The sequence below is a fragment of the Cnephaeus nilssonii genome, assembly GCF_951640355.1.
Source record: "Cnephaeus nilssonii genome assembly, chromosome: 12".
In the NCBI taxonomy this organism is placed as follows: domain Eukaryota; kingdom Metazoa; phylum Chordata; class Mammalia; order Chiroptera; family Vespertilionidae; genus Cnephaeus; species Cnephaeus nilssonii.
Window position 1 is genome coordinate 72,559,500 of NC_137083.1, and position 20,257 is coordinate 72,579,756.

General features: G+C 40.9%; 1 protein-coding gene across 1 annotated transcript in view; it reads right to left on the reverse strand.

Annotated features, from left to right (window-relative positions):
- Positions 1-983: 983 nt before the first annotated feature.
- Positions 984-20,257, reverse strand: part of TES (testin LIM domain protein) — a 42,617-nt gene continuing 23,343 nt past the window's right edge. The window contains exons 3-7 of the mRNA XM_079786008.1: positions 10,243-10,495; positions 8,801-9,136; positions 6,670-6,885; positions 6,057-6,215; positions 984-2,209 (exon numbers count right to left, since the gene is read on the reverse strand). Coding sequence (XP_079642134.1) covers positions 2,021-2,209; positions 6,057-6,215; positions 6,670-6,885; positions 8,801-9,136; positions 10,243-10,495 — 1,153 coding nt within the window. The 3' untranslated portion in view covers positions 984-2,020. The remainder of the gene's footprint in view (positions 2,210-6,056; positions 6,216-6,669; positions 6,886-8,800; positions 9,137-10,242; positions 10,496-20,257) is intronic.

The window sequence follows — 20,257 nt, forward strand, 5'->3', positions numbered from 1 at the left end:
ACATGGGAGAACCAATTTGCCAATGATACCTCTGATAAGGGATTAATATCCAAAATACATAAGGTACTCATACAACTCAACAAAAGGAAGACAACCCAATTAAAAAATGGGCAGAGGACCTAAATAGACACTTCTTCAAAGAGGATATACAAATGGCCAAGAAACATGAAAAAATTCTCCATGTCACTAATTATCAGAGAGATGCAAATTAAAAAAACAAGCTACCACCTTACACCTGCTAGAATGGCTACCATCAATAAGTCAACAAACAAGTGCTGATGAGGGTATAGAGAAAAAGGAACCCTAGTACACTGCTGATGGGAATGTACACTGGAACAACCACTATGGAAAAGTGTGGAGTTTCCTCAAAAAATTAAAAATGGTACTCCCTTTTGATCCAGTGATCCCACATCTAGGAATGTATCCTAAGAATCCCAAAATATCAATCAGAAAGAATATACGCACCCTATGTTCATAGTGTTATTTACAATAGCTAAGATTTAGAAACAGTCCAAGTGCCCATCAGTAGATGAGTGGATAAAAAGCTGTGGTACTTTTACACTGTGGAATACTATGCAGCAGTAAAAAAAAAGGATCTCTTACTCTTTGAGACAGCATGAAAGGACTGGGAGAGTATTATGCTAAGTTAAATAAGCCTGTCAGAGAAAAAGAAGTATCACATGATCTCACTTATATGTGGAATCTAAAGAACGAAATAAACTAAAGAACAGAATAGATCCAGAGACATTGAAGCATGTAACAGACTGATGTATTTCAGAGGTAAGGGGCAGGGGCGGGAAGAGATTAACCAAAGTACTTATATGCTTATATGTACAGCCAATGGTCAAACAATAGTGAGGGGAAGGTCTGGGGAGGGGGCAGGAGAGAGTGGAGGGGGTCAACAGGGGAATAAATGGGGACATTTGTAATATTTTTAACAATAAAATTTTTTTAAAGAATATGAAGAATAAAGATACAATTACTAATGTAAAAGAAATTTTATTTTGAATAATATACATATCATTAATTTTATTTATTTTTCATAGTGCATAGTATATGTAAGTATGCAAGGAAAAATAAACATTAGGGATACCTATGGAATGAAGTATATGGGTGAAGAAGACTTTCGATATACAGGCTTAGTAGCATCACAGGACAGTATCCATTAGAAAAAAATAAAAACCATGCACAAATATATTCAAATCATGGTAAGTGCAGTCAGTACAAATTATAGTTTCTTGGGTATAAAAAGTATATATGTTCTTTGGATTGAAAAAATAATATATAAATATGTGGCATGGATTTTAAGTCCAAGCTGAACATCATCTAAAGTAAAAAGTGTGGATGCCACATGTGACAATAAAATATTAAAGGCCACATATGGAGGTCACCAGCTTCCAAAGAGAATACTAAGAGGTAGGGAAAATTTTTTTATAAGAAATGCAATGAAGCTACCTCTGCCTAAATTAGAAAACAGTGAATGCATTGGCATTAAAATGATAACAGTTCCCCAAACTATGTTGCATTTCTATTTCCTCTGTCAAAAGAATTCACTGTGTATCACTACAAAGTTAGTGAATATGATGAGGTAATAAATGCAGAGCTTTGGCATTAGGGAAAGTTTAATATTTTTCATTTTACACTAGAGGGAAACAAGAATATAGAACTAGAAATGCTCATCTCTCCATTCAGCACACTACCTTTTAAGTATTTCAGATATACTGTTTGGCACAAGGGGAATAGAGATATACACCCAACCTTCCAACTCAAAGATTTTACATCTACAAAGCTAAAGAAAGATAACATTCTTTATCGTTTTAAAATTAAATGCTCAAAGTAGGTTTTAAATGTTGAGATGATAAAAAAGGTGAGAGAAAAACAGCAAAGAGAGATACTTAAAATCTTCTGGTTTCCTCTAAAGTTTCTTTTTTTTTCCATTTATTTTTCTAAATTGCATTTTACAGTAGGAATGCAGACCACTGGGGATAGCTGTGGCTCAATACTGCTTGGTGCTCTCTTCTTAATACATCATCTTCTTACACTCCACTGAACAGAAAACCATCCCCTCCACTGGCATGAACTTCTGCCCAATGAGACACTTGCTGCAGCAGGAGCACAGAAAGCACTCTGTGGATGCATGCCAGCTGAAATTGTTATAGGTCACTCGCTGCACTTCGGGATCAATGGCATTGTGGCATCCTTGACATACCTGTTAAGTTAATGATACAAAAAAAGGAGAGATGAGATTGACCTTTCCATTAATCTTTCTAGCCAACAACTGCTAATGGGGTTTATATGCTGAGCACAATGAGAAATAACAGGTGAGGGCCAAATAGGTAATTTGGTGCTTGCAAAATATCCCCATGGTATTCAAGGCAGAAAGTCTTTATGGCAAGTTCCAAAGCAGTGCATCTGGTTCAAGGGCATCTATATAATAAAAGCTAAGCGACCATTACGGCAGAACAACCAGAATGACTCATCACTATGATGTCACTGACCACCAGAGGGCAGATGCTCAATGCAGGAGCTGCCCCCTGATGGTCAGCGTGCTCCCACAGGGGAAGCGCTGCTCAACCTGAAGTGAGGCTCACGGCTGGAGAGCACAGCTGTGGTGGGAGCCTCTCCTGCCTCTGCGGCAGCGCTAAGGAGCAGTGAGTCGAGGGGTAAGGAGCAGTAAGCAGGCGGGCAGTAAGGAGCAAGGGGTCCTGGACTGCGAGAGGGATGTCTGACAGACAGCATAAGCTTATGCTGTTAGTCGGACATCCCCTGAGGGGTCCCAGACTGTGAGAGGGCACAGTGCATGAATTTCATGCACTGGGCCTCTAGTTCTATTATAACTGCACATTAGTAATTACAAAAAAGTTTATGATTTTTCCTACAACACCAAATTCGAGAGAGGCTGTGGAGCAACAGGAACTCTGTCATTGCTGGTGAAGTGCAAAATAAGGCCATTAGACAGTTTTTTAACTAAACATACTTTTATCACACAATCCAATAATCATGTTCTTTGGTATTTACTCAAAGAAGTTAATAACTTATGTCTACTCAAAATCCTGCACCTGGATGTTGCCTTACTCATAATTGCCAAAACTTAGAAGCAATTAAGATTTCCTTTATTAGGTGAATGGATAAATGGTGATATATTCAGACAATTAAATATTAGTCAGTGGTAAAAAAGAAATGAGCTATCAAGTCAGAAAGAGACATGGAGGAAAATTAAATGCAAATTATAAAGGGAAAGAAGCTCATATGAAAAAACTACATAGTATATGATTCCAACTATGATATTCTAGCAAAGGGAAAATTATGGATACAATAAAAAGAGGAGTGGTTGTCAGGAGTGGAATGTGTGGTAGGGAGATGGGAGAGATAAAGAAATAGAACACAGAAAATACTCTTTATGACAGTATAATGATGTGTATAGGTACATATATACATATATATATAATTTTATATAAATCCTATCTAATAAAAGAGTAATATGCAAATTAACCATCACTCTGCTACACCCACAAGCCACGCCCACCAGCCAATCAGGAGCAAGTATGCAAATTAACCCAACCAAGATGGCTGCAGCCATGGAGCAATCAGGAGGCTTGGCTCCGCTCAAGGCTACAAAGTTTCAATTATAGAAGATAAATAAATCCCAGATACCAGAGCCTCTGCTTGGGTCACTGGGGGGCATCGCTGGCCTGCAAACCACCACAGGACCCTTGCCCAGGCCACCCCACACCCCAAGGAAACCCCAACCCTGATCTGGGACACCCTTCAGGGCAAACCACCTGGCCCCCACCCATGCAGCAGGCCTCTATCCAATCTAATAAAAGAGTAATGTGCAAATTGACCATCACTCCAACACACAAGAAGGCTGCCCAGAGGTGGTCAAAGATGGCTGCCCCCATGTGGACACAAGATGGCTGCCTCAAGATGGCCAGCAGGGGAGGGCAGTTGGGAGGGAACAGGCCTGCAAGGAAGGGCAGTTATGAGTGATCAGGCCAGCAGGGGAGGGCAGTTAGGGGTGACCAGGCCGGCAGAGGAGGGAAGTTGGGAGCGACCAGGACTGCAGGGAAGGGCAGTTGGGGGGGACCAGGCCTACAAGGGAGGGCAGTTAGGGGCAATAAAGCCTGCAGGGGAGGGCAGTTAGGGGTGACCAGGCTGGCATAGGAGGGAAGTTGGGGGCGACTGGGCCTGCAGGGAAGGGCAGTTGCGGGGGACCCAGGCCTGCAGGGGAGAGCACTTGGGGGGGACCACGCCTGCAGGGGAGGGCAATTAGGGATGACCAGGCCTGCAGGGGAGGGCAGTTAGGGGCAGTCAGGAAGGCAGGCAGGCAAGCAGTTGGGAGCCAGCAGTCCTGGATTGTGAGAGGGATGTCCAACTGCCCGCTTCGGACATCCCTCGAGGGGATCGGGCCTAAGCGGGCAGTCAGACATCCCTCGAGGGGTCCCAGATTGGAGAGGATGCAGGCTGGGCTGAGGGACACACACCCCCGTGCATGAATTTCGTGCACTGGGCCTCTAGTATGTAAATATTATCCTATATAATAAAGAGGTGATATGCAAATTGAGCATCACACCCTCACAAGATGGCTGCCTATGACCAGGCCAGCAGGGTGGTTAGTGAGGGACGATCAATCAACTTAACAAGCAGGCTGCATGGGGTGACCAGGCCATCAGGGGGGTTAGTGAGGGATGACCAAACGACTGAACAAGCAGGCTGCGTGGGGCAACCAGGCCAGTGGGGGGGCCATGAGGGGTAACCAAGCTGGCAGGGGGGGTCAGTTGGGGATGATCAGGTCAGCAAGGGGGGCAGTAAGAGGTGACCGGGCTGGTGGGGGGGGCAGTTAGGGGCAACCAGGCTGGCGGGGGGGGGGGTACAGTTGGGGGCAACCAAGCCAGCAGAGGGGGAAGTTGGAGGCGATTAGGCTGGCAGGGGGGGGCAGTGAGGGGTGACTAGGCAGGTAGGGGGGCAGTTGGGGGCGACCAGGCTGGCACGGGGGGGGGGGGGCAGTAAGGGGTGACCAGGCTGACAGGGGGGAGTAGTTAGGAGCGACCAGGTTGGCAGGGAGGGGGCAGTTGGGGGTGACCTGGCTGGCAGCAGTGGGCAGTTAGGGGCGATCAGGCCAGCACACAGAAGCAGTGAGGGTGATCAGGCAGTGACCAGGCAAGCAGGTGAGCGATTAGGAGCCAGCGGTCCAGGATTGTGAGAGGGATGTCCAACTGCCGGTTTAGGCCCGATCCCTGCGATCGGGCCTAAACCGGCAGTCAGACATCCCCTGAGGGGTCCCAGATAGGAGAGGGTGTAGGCTGGACTGAGAGGACCCCCCCGCATGAATTTCATGCACCAGGCCTCTAATCTATACATATAAAAGCCCAGCGACCAGAAAGGCAGAACAATCAGAATGACCGGTGGCTATGACATGCACTGCAGCAGCCAACCAGCCTGATCTGGGCCCTGATCAGCTCCCCCCGCCCCGCCGGCCCCGCCCAGTCGGCCCCCAACATTCCGATTGGGGGCGGGGCCACCTGGCTTATTCCCTCTCATTGATATTTCTATCTCTCTATCCCTCTCCCTTCCTCCTCTCTCTCTAAAAAAAATAAATAAAATAAAAACATATTTTAAATGAATAAATAAATAAATAAATAGCACTGTACAGGCTCCAAACAGCAAAAAACAAAGCTCTGGTGGATGGTCTAGTAACATGAACAGAAACCACAAATATTAAAACAAATCTAAAGAATATGAACAGTCCCCCAGAAATCTTAATTTAAATGGAATCTGATCTGCATGATCACAATCAATTAATCTCATTCTCATTAAGAAATTGTTTTTAAAATGGGGATTTGATTATCAAGTAGCATTTAGGATGCACAGATAGAAATCTTGAGGTGGCCCACAGTGAACACACGTATTGCTTTTGCATTATCCAGATTTTAACACCCGAGGTGGGAATTCCGTTTCGTATTTGAAAGTAGTACTTTCTATTTCTCACTTCTAGGAGTCTTAAATAAAGGCATAAAGTCAAGTGATAAAGCAGGTACCCCTAGCATGCTTCTTACCACAGCATGGTTCTTCACATAACAAGGCTTGCACACGGGCTTGTCGTTGACCATCACGTATATTTCCCCGGCGAGGATGTTGTCACAGTCAAAGCAGCAGAAGTGTTTCAGATGCCAATTTTGGTTTTCTGCCTGGGTATACTCATTGCTAAATATCAGCTGGGAAGACGATAAAAATAAGATGAATTGTGTATTTTTGCTACAAATAACAAAGCTAGGCTCTTCAGACAATAAGGGATTTAGATCCACAAGTACATCAACTTACTTTCTTGTCTGAAAATAACCTAAAACTTGAACTTAGGTCATTAGTTTAGTCCAAATCAATTTTTTACGTTTCTGGACAACCTTTCCTTAGTCAACACAATTAACACAGCACACAGAATGACTGAAATTAAAGTTTTTCATTCAACTTCTTTGGATGTAAATAAAGCAACCGATGCCTGGCTAATTTATGTTGCTTTCTCACTAAGGCAACTGGTGGTCCACGGACCACTGGTGGTCCGTGAGGTCCGAAAGGTTGGTGACCGCTGCACTAAGGGGAGCCTTAGGATGGTAAGGGGACCATATTGGGGTACAAAATGAGCCTGCATGCAAGTGGCCCCAGAGAACTTACCTCATCACAGCCAGCACATCGGGGTTTCTCACTGTCACAGTAATGTCTGCCACAGTATAGCTTCCCATTCTTCCAGAAATAAATCATGTCGACCAGGAGTTCATGGCAGGTACTGCAGACAAAACAAGCTGGGTGCCACAGTTTATCGTAACCAGCCCTTTCAGCATAGATGGCTGGGTCACCTTCCTTCATACTCAGTTTGCAGCAGTAGCAGGACTGAAAGGGAATCCATCCAAATCAATCTAGTCATCATACAACTGGCATTTCTCATCATCAGCTTCAGTAAAAATTCAGAGAAACCACTTTTAAGAGAAATAATTTCTACTGAAATTATAGTTTGTTCAGGTAGACAATAAAGTGAAACAATCCTTGACTTTCTCAAGGCTGTTCAAACCTAATTCTTGCACCCTGTGTGTGAGTATTGTTTCCTGAATTAAAGCACTTATGGAAAAAGGCTAATAGTAATTTTCACCTAAATTTATTTCATTTTTCCATCACCATTTATCCCCTCTGTGCCCTCTTTCATCTCCACCTGTGCCCTCCACCCTGCAGGGGGCTGTTGGGAGTGGGAGAAATGAGCAAAAAAGAACATTTTCACCTAAATTTTGAGTGGATCTCTAAAAAATTATTACCTTAGCACTTATTAGTACTTTTTAAAAAGAATTTTTTTTAAATAAAACTAAGTCTTATTTGTTGAGTGCTAACAGAATCTATGAGAAATATATTACATTAAGTTTAGTTCTCGATGGACCTAGAGAGCATTACCCTAAGCAAAATAAGCAAGTCAGAGAAGGATAAGTATCACACGATCTCATGCATTTGTGGAATATAATGAAGAACATAAACTGATGAACAAAAATAGATCCAGAGACATAGAAACATCGAACAGACCATCAAACCTCAGAGGGAAGGCAGGGGAGGGGAGAAGAGTGGTGCGAGCCACCAGGGAGATCAATGAAAGGAATTGTATGCATGCATAACTAATGGACATATGAGCATAACCAATGGACACAAGACAGTACGGGGTGAGGGCATGTGCTGGGGGGTGGGAGCAGCCAGGGAGAGGTCAATGGGGGAAAAAAGAAGACATATGTAATACTTTCAACAATAAATAGTTTAAATTAAAAAAACGGTTTTTTGTACATCTATATCACAATTTTCTTCAAGCCATAAAAAAGACTTCAATTTCCCTCATTAGGAGAGATTTTAAAAACTATGATTGAATATATATCCACATAAATTTAAGTTTTTAATTTTAGGTGCAATGTAGCAAGCAAAACTGAATTAATCTAATCACATATTACTTTTATTTATGGGAATAAATAATTAACACCAAAATTATGTTTAGAAATAGATCCTAGATTAGTATGCTGTATTCCAGCTTGTTACCAATGCTAACTACTGTGTTTACCTAAAACTCACAATTATCCTTGGCAACAAGTAGTCAGAAAACTTGGCTTAGACCAGTGGTTCCCAATGTGGGGCACCCGCTCAACAGGGGGTCAATTTGATTTTTAAGGGGGGCAATTCAAGAATGAGTTATTAACAGTGATTTTTCTTTCATTTCTTATGGTTCTAGGTACCTCATATAAAGTATATAAATACATTATTGTGACATATTTATGCATTTCAGTTCTCTATTATATGTTTTGAAACTTTATTTGCTATTTTTTTCATATCACTTCATATTATTATTTTTTTAACAATTTCTTAGTGATTTCTTCCTCAGTACTTCAACCGTCCTTTCACTCTTTTATTTTTCCCTTTCATGGATGCCATGCTCTTTGGAAGCTTGTTTAGACCAAGTTAATGGCCTTTTAGGCTTCCTCCACGTGAACAGGAGTTCACTTTTTGAATAATAAGAATTATATGTCACGAGGGTTGAGGGGCATCAGGATTTTAGAGATGCTTAGGTGGGGCATGGCCCAAAAAGGTTGGGAACCACTGCTCTAGACACAGGTTTCAAACATGATGATTCTTTAAAATCAGCATAAACTGAATTTTAATTCAATTTATTTTCCTCACCTACTCCCTTTTGGAAACAGAAGAGTGGTCTCCAAAAAGGTTCAAAGAAAGGGAAAGAACCTGTAAAATGCACCAACTGGACCAATGATGTGACCACTGTACTCACATACTGAGTTCTTCCATGTTCTGCCGATTTGTCCTCCATGGTCCCCACTGATGCCATGGTGCTTCTGCCTCCACCAGGGATGTACATCCTGTTGGAGTCTTGAGCATCCATTTCACGGGGAAGTTTGACATCTCCTACTCCCAGAGCCTCGCTCTTGTATTTCTTCACAAACTGCTCCATCTCCTTCACCTCTTTGGGAGACAACTCATGGCACTTTGAAGGGTCCTGGTCGTGTGCAGGGAGCTGCTTTGCCAGCTGCTTCTTCCGGTACTGTGCCCCCTCTGAGCCCGCCACTGGCTGCTTCTCCTTGGGCAGCATCTGCATGTACTGCCTGGCCTGAACCACAGGGAGACCAGTGTTAACTAGGAGATGACTTGGCCATTAGGGCGGCAATATTATTTTATAGACAGATCAGAAGCAAGTTACTTAACGAAGAAGTTGGTTTTATCTATGACTAACAAATTATCTTCATCATATAAATATCTTGAGATATTAGCATATTGAAAAGTGATATACTGAATAGATTTAATTCAATAAAAATTAACACATTTTTCTTCAAAAAAATTAAGATTTTTTGCCCAAGCTGGTTTGGCTCAGTGGATAGAGCATCTGCCTGTGAACTGAAGGGTCCCAGGTTCGATTCTGGTCAAGGGCACATGCCCAGGCTGCAGGCTCAATTCCCAGTGGGGGCAGTGCAGGAGGCAGCCAATCAATGATTCTCTCTCATCATTGATGTTTCTATCTCTCTCTCCCTCTCCCTCTCTGAAATCAATAAAAAAATATATATATTTTTAAATTAATATATTTTTTTTCAATTTATAAAAAGATTTTGGTTACTAATGTTTACTTGTGCAAAATATACAAATGTACAATTGTAAGAGAACACAGATTTTTAGGCAGCATGTATAAAATGGCCTATGGATCAGCAGCATTTTCATTATAAAAAATATCATAAGATTCACTCTAATGATTTAACTCATGTTTTTTAAGACTTCCATGTGTCTCATCTGGTTAAAACTGGAGCATTATACAAAATAAAGTTTTTTGCCTTACATAGTAAAATATAGTGTTGAATATGTTTGGAGTTCTAAATAATGACAGAAATTTTATTCTTAAGATATTATTTACCATCATAAGAAAAATATTCTCAAGAGTAAGCTAGAAGAGTCACTAAATTTGAAAAGTATCTGTTTTTTCATCTAAACTATTTTATCAGTCCATTCCCTCAAAGAGGTTAACATATTTGATAGAAAAATGCTATGAGGTATCTAATCCTATTTTCAAAAGACTACAATAAGAGTTGAAAGTCAAAGTAATGGGACCCCAGGAAAATAATAGACCTGAAGTTGATTAGGTTACAAAAGGAACTGCCCTAAATAAGTAGTTCGGTAAGCTTAATAAAGAGACCACGCCCCACCCTCCTCCGCCCCCCGATTATTTACCAATGCCTGATTCTGAACAGGAGGAGCCCATTCATAGGTAACTGTATTGATAGAGACATTCTTCTTGGCAGCAACTGGATTGGTCAGTATCATAACATTGCGTTTATACATGGGAATTCCATCTGATTTTAGCTTTGCAATCAGGGTGGTATACTTGGTGTCTTCAAAAAGTTTCCCCACTTTTCGATCCTCTTCATTGCTCAATAGGACATCATGTTCTTCTTCACCACACTTGCAGTTACGACATATTTTTCTATGATTTTGGAGAAAAGTAGTCAATGACTAATTCTACAAAATCAATTATAATTATGTGCATATACTTATAATTCATAAAATACTTTTACATATGTATATTCCATTTTATAGTACTCAAGGGAAAATCATTTGTTTTTGTCGGGGAAATACTAAGTTGCTATGCATAAATTTAAATAAGGAAACATAAAAATGTACCTTCACTTTACAAGACCTTAAAAAAGTTAGTTTTTTATTTTAAAAAATATGCCCAAGGGGCCATTCTGAGAGTAACACCACCTGGTATTCTTCATTCTCATAAATAAATAAACAAACAAACAAATAAACAAGTAAGTAAATAAACAAACAAGTAAGTAAATAAATCCAGCAGAAAAGTACCACAGCAAGAAGTTTCTTTCTTTCTTTCTTTTTTTTTAAATAATCACACTTCATAGCCATTACTCAAGTTTTTATTTAAAAGGAGAAATAGAGAGATTGATATAACTTTTCTCATCAAGGACTATAATTCTAGATTTAGGTTTTTTTTTCTGACCAATTTCCTTTCCCATTTTCCATTTCTTTCCTCCTTTCTCTGCCCTCTTCTTTTATTTCTTCAAACACTCAGTGATCATCTACCATGTGCTCCATTATGTATATAAAGAGATAAATGAAAGTTTCTGCTCTTCTTATACTGCCAGCTCCCCCAATCTTGTCTAGTATATAACTGCTCATTCATTCATGCAACATATATGAGTGTCTATATGTACTTGATACTAGGACATAATGGTGAGGTGGCCATGAGATTATGCAGGGACTTGTAGGACACCTTTAGGAATCTGGCCTTCATTGTAAGAGCATTCAGGAGGCACTATAGGCTTTTAGGTAACAGAATTACATGATTGGATCTATCATTTAAAAAAATTGCAATACCTATAATACCTGCCCTGTGGAGAGAAGATGAGGGATACACATAATTGGAAGTAGGGAGACCAATTAACATGTCAATGGTTTTAAAGAACAAATCAAAGAACAAATTTAAGATCTCCTTGAATGTAAACCTGACCACACATTGTGGTTGATTTGGATATAGTGATGGTGAAGGGAAGGCCTGGCTTATCAAAAAGGGATGAGGTCATAAAATGAATACAGGTTTCTGGAAGGAGAGAGTTGGTAGAACAAATGTAATTTATTAAGAAAGTAAATACAAACAAACAGATCTGAGGTATGGGGAGAAAAGGTTGATGAGAGGACTCCACAACTGAATTACTATTAATTTTGAAATGTCTATGAGACTGGGTAAAGATCTCAAGTACATTGTAGGATATATAGATCTAGTGTTGAAACTGTGGCCTGTTAAAATATATAAACTAAAGAGCCAGGGAATGATGAATATACATCATGAGTTGAATCCGGGGGAGGAGTGGAGGAAAAAGGTGAAGACTCAGGAAAGAATCTGGCAGAAGAGCAGATCTGGAAAATTTGACAGAGGAAACTGGAAATAGAGAGACTGTAGTGTTAAAAACAAACCAAAATCCAAGGCAATGATAGCATGTAAATCAGGGGGCATATGAGAGTTTTAAGAAACATTCTAATATCCTTACATTGTCAGGAAAATATTAAAGATATAAATTAACATTAGATGTTAAATATGCATGTTAAAAATATCTAGATAACTAAAGAGAAAAGTATTGCATATAGTTTCTAAACTAACAGAGAAAATGGAATCTATATATATAAAACCTGAATGGCAGAACAACTGAACAACAGTGTTATGAAGTGCGCTGACTACCAAGGGGCATGCGTGGAACATAGCAGGCGTCGGCAGCAGGCAGCAGAGCGCGGAACATGGGGGGCGTCGACTGAGGTGGGATGGTGGAGCAGGTGAGCGGGGGCACCAGACCAAGGTGGGGCACTGGTCGCTGTCATCGGGGCAAGCCTCTGGTGGTTACTGAAAATTCTTTGCTCCTGCACGCTGCGGTCCCGCCCGGTGCTCACACCTGCTGCCGGCGCCAGCCCCGCTTGCACCCGCTACTGCCGCCTGGTGCCAGTCCTGATCGCTTGGTGCCATCAGCGGGTTGGAGCAGCGGCTGCTGGCCCCAATCACCCCTGAGGGCTTCTCCACCTCCCCCTGCTCCTGAGAGGTGATCGGGGCAGCAGCCACTGCTTGAACCCGCTGCTGGCGCCGGCCCCAATTGCTCTGCCCCATCAGCGGGTGTGAATGGGGCCAGCACCATCAGTGCATGGGAGCATCAGTGGTGGGAGCAGGGCTGCTGGCAGACAGGGGGCCAGGGGGCCAGGGGACCATGGCGGGAGGGGCCGGGCGGGGGTGCGGAGGATGGGCCGAGACCCACCCCTGTGTCCACCATGGCCCACAGTTCCTTTCAAGGTACACAAATTTGTGCACTGGCCCCCTAGTGAAAATATAAAATGCAATTAGTCAAACAAGGCAACAACAAAAAAGAAACAGGAGATTAGGACATGTAGAAAGCAATAATTAAGATGGCTGATATAATCCAAATATATCAAAAGTCACAATAAATGGACTCAATTCTACAGTTAAAAGCCAATGGTTTTCATTGGATAATACAACAAAATCCAACTATATGTTATTGTAAAAGACAGTTAAAACTTAAGGACAGAAAAAGAATGAAAGTATAAAGATCCAAAAAGATAGTACAGGCAAATACCAGCAAAATTAAGTTCGATACCTCTATTAATATAATACAAATTGGGCTTTAATGCTTTTTCCTTTTTAAGATTTTTAAAATTGACTTTTAGAGCAACAGGAAGGGAGAGACTGACATGAGAGTTGAGAGAGAAACATCAACTGGCTGCCTGCAGCATGCCCCCTACAACGTGTGAAGCCCACAACCCAGGCACCTGCCCTGACCCGGAATCAAACTGGCAACTTTCAGTGCATGGGACGATGCCCAACCAACTGAGGGACACCAGCCAGGGCTGTTTTTTCCTTTAATGACTGTTAAGTCACTACACAGTGACAAAAGTTTAAAAACACCTCTATGATGTAACCTTCTGAACTTAATAATAACCTAATAACCTACCTACAAAATATATGCGAAAATAAAGAACTACAAGAAACAAATGAACAAACCCATCATTATAGGGAAACTAACAAAATTAGAAATAAAGATTTGAATCAGGCAATTAATAAGCTTTATCTAGAAGACACATAAAAAATACCATAAACAGTGACTGGAAAATACACATTCTTTTTCCAGGCATTTGAAATACTGGGAAAAACAACATAGAGCAAGTCTCAAGAAATGCCAAGGACTAATCATCAACCACAGTATCCGAACAGAATGTAATTATGTTAAAAATCAACAACAACAAAAAACTAGAAAATACTTCTTATAAAAAAAACACACACAAAAAAAAACCTCGGTGTTAAAACAATCACAATAGAAATTAAAACAAAAATATTTTCAGAAAAAAAGAAAACAAAACTTACTTCTTGAAACTTGTAGAACACATCTAAAGGGATACTTAGGGGGAAATAAATATCTTAAATGCTTAAATTAGAAAGAAAAAAGATTAATAAGCCAAGTGTTCCATTCAAGAAGTTAGAAAAATGCAAAGTAAGCCTAAACAGAAGGCAAATAAAGATAATAGCAGAAACTAATAAAGTAAATGTTTCCTTCTCTTTAAATGCAGAAAAAGCCTTCAATAACATATTCCAACATCTTTTCTGATTACAATTTGTTTATTCATTTTAGCTATTGTAGAGAACTGGAAATAATTTTAGAAAAGGCTTCTGGGAAAAACAACAACCCAAAAAAACTCAACATACATCATACTTAGTACATTCATTTTAGGACCTGAAGCAAGAAAACAACCTTGCTATCACTACTTCATTCATATTGCCCTGTGGGTATTAATCAAAGCGAACAAGAACAATTGAAGAAATGGAAATTATAAGGAGTCATCAAAAAGAAAGAAACTATTGTTATTCATAGATGCTGTGACTAATCATATAAAATGCAATGCATTAGCATCAATAAGAATTTATAATGAACAACATAAACTGATGAACAAAAACAGATCCAGAGACAGAGAGGCATCCATCAGACTGTCAAACCTCAGAGCAGTGGTTCTCAACCTTCCTAGTGCTGGGACCCTTTAATACAGTTCCTCATATTGTGGTGACCCCCAACCATAAAATTATTTTTGTTGCTACTTCATAATCGTAATTTTGCTACTGTTATGAATCGTAATGTAAATATCTGTGTTTTCCAGTGGTGTTAGGCGACCCTGCTAGTGGTTCTCAACCTGTGGGTCGCGACCCACAGGTTGAGAACCGCTGCTGTAGAGTCTAAGACCATCGGAAAACACAGATATTTACATTATGATTCATTAACAGAAGCAAAATTACAGTTATGAAGTAGCAACAAAAATAATTTTATGGTTGGGGGTCACCACAACATGAGGAACTGTATAAAAGGGTCGCGGCATTAGGAAGGTTGAGAACCACTGCCTCAGAGGGAAGGTAGGGGAGGGTGGGGGTAAGGGAGAAGAGATCAACCAAAGGTATGCATGCATACAAGCCTAACCAATGGACACAGACACCAGGAGGGTGAGGGCATGAGTCGGGGGGAGGGGGGAGCAATGGGGGGATAAGGACACATATGTATTACCTTAATCAATAAAGAAAAAAATAAATTAAAAAAAGAATTTAATAAGTTTTCTGGATTTAAAGTTAATATAAATAATTGGACTTCTCTACATTCGAAAGTTAGAAGAAACCAACAAAAGCTCTTAAATGAATTTCTTTGCCAAATCAATTATTAAATAATTACAGATTTTTATGTTCTGAGTTTTCTTGAGGTGAGTTTTACAAACTGAAGATATTAGATCTGACCTGTACAGTTCCAGAAAGTGAAAAACTGAAGCAGAGAAAGACAGAGACAGCAATGGAGGAGTATAAAGGGTGGGGAGGCAAACTACTTTCCCTGAACACACACTAGTCAGAAATGTTTATTTGGCAAGAACCTGCTGAAGAGTTTGCATATTCTGATTAAAGACTCTTACATCTGGTTATCTCATACTCCCATCTAGTGGAAAGGAACATGCTATTCTACTACAGGATGTTGTCTTCATTCTTGTTCTTTGGTTAACAAAAACAATATAATTAAGCATAAAACTGTCACACTGCTTTTGGATCAAGTGTAAAATCACAACTTTCTGAGGGAAAGGAGGTGGGTGGGAATTTAGTTCTGAATATAGATAATGAGGTCCATATATGGCTGTGAATTATGGCATACATCCTAATAATTAGCAAGTGATTGACTAAAGAAGTCATAATGTCACAAGGATATGTGATGAACACTAGGCTTCTACAGCTATATAACATGTGCACCACAAAACAAAGGAAGTTAGATTTTTAGAAACTGCAAAATAAATAGTAAAAGAGTAAGTGAAATAAAGCCTGCTGACTTCTAACGCATGAACTATAACGAACAGTAGCATGGATAAATAAATTATATTTATTATGAAAGTGTTATATATATAAAGGCATATTAACCAATGATATCAGAGCCACCTGTATACTTTTTCTTACTTTCTGTCTTGGCTATTATTGGAAGACTCACATTTTGAGGAAATCTATTTTCTCTACTGACCCCTTAACCCACACAATATACCTTTATTAAGCAAGTAAAAATCAGGTTAAAACAGTACACCAATAGCAGCAAGAATGAGGGAAAAGAAGTAACTAAAAAAGTCATAATGTGCTCAGTTATCAGTTTTCTGAGTGGGGGAAAAAAACCTACCATTGATTAATTAGAATTTTTAAAGTCACAAATATATAACAAGGCTCATCTGCATCCTTGCTCCAACAGGTGCGAGGTGACCTGCACTAACAGAGCACTTGGCAGGAATGTGACTTAAGAAGATGGAATGGCTCTTTCAGCTGGAGTTGTCATCACTGAAACAGTTGCAATGACTACATACCTTCCAAACACTTACACTGAGTTTCATTTATGCAATAAAAAGGGACAGCTACAAAACACTATGCAAAAAGAAATCTATAAAATGTGGGCCAGGGCCTAGGAGCTATCCATTGTGGAAACCTGTGCTCTTTACTAAACTAGTTTTTAAAAATTGTTTTAAATCCTTTGCAGCAGTGCTTTATTATTTTTTAATTTTTTAAAATATATTTTATTGATTTTTCACAGAGAGAAAAGGAGAGGGATAGAGAGCTAGAAACATCGATGAGAGAGAAACATCGATCAGCTGCCTCCTGCACACCCCCCACTGGGGATGTGCCTGCAACCAAGGTACATGCCCTTGACTGGAATCGAACCTGGGACCCTTCAGTTCGCAGGCCAACACTCTATCCACTGAGCCAAACTGGTTTCGGCAGTGCTTTATATTTTAACTTCCCATATTAAATTAGGAAAATTTAATTTTTAGAAATATGTTTTAAGAACTTTTAAAGTCATTTGGAAGATATCTGAAAAACTTCCTATATAATAAAAGGCTAATATGCAAATCAACCGAACATCAGAATGACTGGTCGCTATGATGCGCACTGACCACCAGGGAGCAGATGCTCAACACAGGAGCTGTCCCCTAGTGGTCAGTGGACTCCCACAGCGGGGGCGCTGCTCAGCCAGAATCCCTGAGCTGGGCTCATGGCTGGCGAGCGCAGCGGCAGTGGTGGGAGCCTCTCCTGCCTCCACGGCAGTGCTAAGGATGTCTGACTGCTGGCTTAGGCCCATGAGGAGTGGACCTAAGCTATCAGTAGGACATCCCCTGAGGGCTTCTGGACTGCGAGAGGGCACAGGCCAGGCTGAGGTACCCCCTCACCCCGGTGAGTGCACGAATTTTGTGCACTGCGTCTCTAGTATTAAAAGGAAAACATTACTGAGGAATTGGGGAAGAAAAGGATACTGGTATCTTGTATCCAAAAGAAGGCATGAGAATGAGTGGAGCATTTATCTCATTTAATTTCAGCCTGTAACCCAGATTCCATCCTTCTTAAGAAAATGAAGGACTTTTAAAAAATGGTTTTATGCAAAATGAAAACAAAAACAGGACATGGGTAAGCACAGTACCTATGTGGTAGGGGCTATGTTTGTAAGTTAGTATAGTATCTTTCCTCAAATGAGTCCTAAATAAGTTTTGATGATATATGTACATTTAGAATACTCTGTGCTTATTATATTCATTTGAGTTATACTAATTGCTAGCAGTTATTTCAGGAGCATATAAATCAATTCCCATACTCAAGTGCAACTGCCAAATCTCTACATCTTCTAAACTCTTCTGTAGAGTAATTCTCCCCAAACTCTCCATGGGATGATAATTATACGGGACGGAAAAGGGGGTGAGGAGTGTCAGAATTCAGTTTAAAACAGACATTTTTATGACTTTTAAAAAATGCAAAGGAAGACTGGTAGACTGGGAAACTCTAAGGTGTTGCGAGAGGAGGATTATTTGTACTAAAAAGCTCATCGTACAAAAAAAGTTTAGCACATTAACGAATATACATACAAAGATTTAATATGCATGACAAATCAAAACTTCATACTCACAATTTTACATTACAACTTCAGAGTTCTTTCATTAAATCTTAGTACCAAATTTTACCAAAAGCATTGCCTCAAAAACACACATAGATTTCCAATTTCAAGCTGAAGGCATTCAAACTCTCACTCATCCTCTGAAAAGAGAAATATTTTTATGTCCCTATTTGTAAAAATTTTTTCCCAAGGCAAGTAGTAGCAACTGGAGTGCTCTAACAAGTTGCCAGCATTCACAGTGATTTAGAGGCATGGCCAAGGCACTGCTACAAACCCTAATTTTAAAAGGGATGGAAGATGCCCTTTTATAACAGGGTTACCCATATATGGACTTAAGTGTGAGCCTCTGTTATAGAATTCAACACAGGCATGAGTCCATTTATGGTGGGAAATTTTTAGTTTCAGCCAGCTCTACACCAATCAGACGTTCTCTCAACTGATCTATGGCTCCAATAATATTGCTATACTTTCAATATAAAATAATTGGCTATATACTTCTTAAAATGTTGGGTTTATGTCTTACATTTCATAAATATTTGTTATCGCTCATTATTACTTGAAAGTGTAATACTTAAATATTACTCAGTAAGTGTCGGGCATCCTTAATCTTTTATTCTCTAGTCTTGTAATCATTGGTGCACTGAAGAAGACTGACCAAGGGGAGAGCTCATAGTTAAAGGACCCCATTGTTCACTAAGATGTCTATATCACAAAAATACCACACTTTAGAGAAGACAGCCTGGTGCTGTTTGATGATCACTGGTCATGACAGTGTAAGCCTGGGCTCTACTTTCTGCTCTGCCATGTAGAAAGGTAGTGGTGATAAGGAAAGTTTTGGCAAACTTTGGATCCAAACTCCAGCATCTTTAAACCATGTTATTGGTAGGTTATTTGACTTTCCTAAGTCTTTGACTTCTCATATATAAAACTAGAGGCCCAGTGCATGAAAATTCATGCACTGTAGGGGGGGATCCCTCAGTCCTGCCTGCCCACTCTCACAGTCCGGGAGTCCTCAGGGGTGGGAGGCGACCCGGTGATCAGGGGAAGGTGACGCACCATCAGAATTCTGCTGCTGCCACTGCCGGCAGCACAAGCCTTGGCGGCCCTGGTTACCTGAGCCTCAGGTGGCCCCGGGTGGCTGGGCAGCCGCCATCTGAGGCTTGCCTGGGCCTCAGGCCGGCCCTGAGCGGCTGGGGGGCTAAGGGGACTGGGGGACTCTGGAGGCAGGCACACAGCGGGGGCGGACCAGGCCTTGCTGCACGCCTGCTGCCCCGGCGGGGCTGAGGGGACTGGGCAGCGACATCTTGTGGCTGTGGGTGCCGCCATCTTTGAGGGCGTGGCAGTCAATTAGTATATTCCCTCCTTATTGGCTGTGGGTGCCGCCACCTTTGAGGGCATGGCAGTCAATTAGCATATTCCCTCCTTATTGGCTGTGGGCACTGCCATCTTTGTGACAGTGTGAGGGTCAATTAGCATATCCCCTCTTTATTAGATAGGATGGGGAAACTACCACTTATCTCAAAGGTACAACCAGGTACATAAAATGTTGTGATAAGGAGAACTTTAAGATGATTCCTATCACCTTTACTCCCAGGTGTTACTTTCATGATCATGTGACTTTACATGGCAGAAGAAAAATTATCCAAATTTTCCTAATCTAATCACATGAACCCTTAACAAGCAATGAGTTTTCTCTGGCTGAGAACAGAAAAGGAAGGAGGAGAGATATGAGGTGCAGAAAGGATTCTAAGCACTGAAGTTGGAGGTGGCTCTGTGTGAATATGAGCAGCTTCTGAAAGCTGAGAGCAGCCCCTGGCTGACAGCCAGCAAGAAAACAGGGACCTGACCTATGACTTCAAAGAAATGAATTCTACCAACATCAGGAATGAGTCTGGAAGCAGATTGTTTCCCCAGGGTCTCCAAATAAGAGCCCAAGCTGGCCAATATTTCACCCTTTTGAGACCCTAAGCAGAGAATCCAGATAAGCCTGCCAGACTTCTGACCTAATGCATAAACGGATATTGAGTCAATTAATAGATATTGTTTTAACTTGTGCCTCCCACCAAAAAAATCTTATGTCGAAGCCCTAACCCCCAATGTGAATATATTTGGAGATAGAGCTTTCAGGAGATAAAGTTATATGAGGCCATAAGAGTGGGGCTTTAATCTAATAGGACTGGTGGCCTTATAACAAGAGGGAGGGAAGGAGGGAGAGGGAGAGGGAGAGGGAGAGGGAGAGG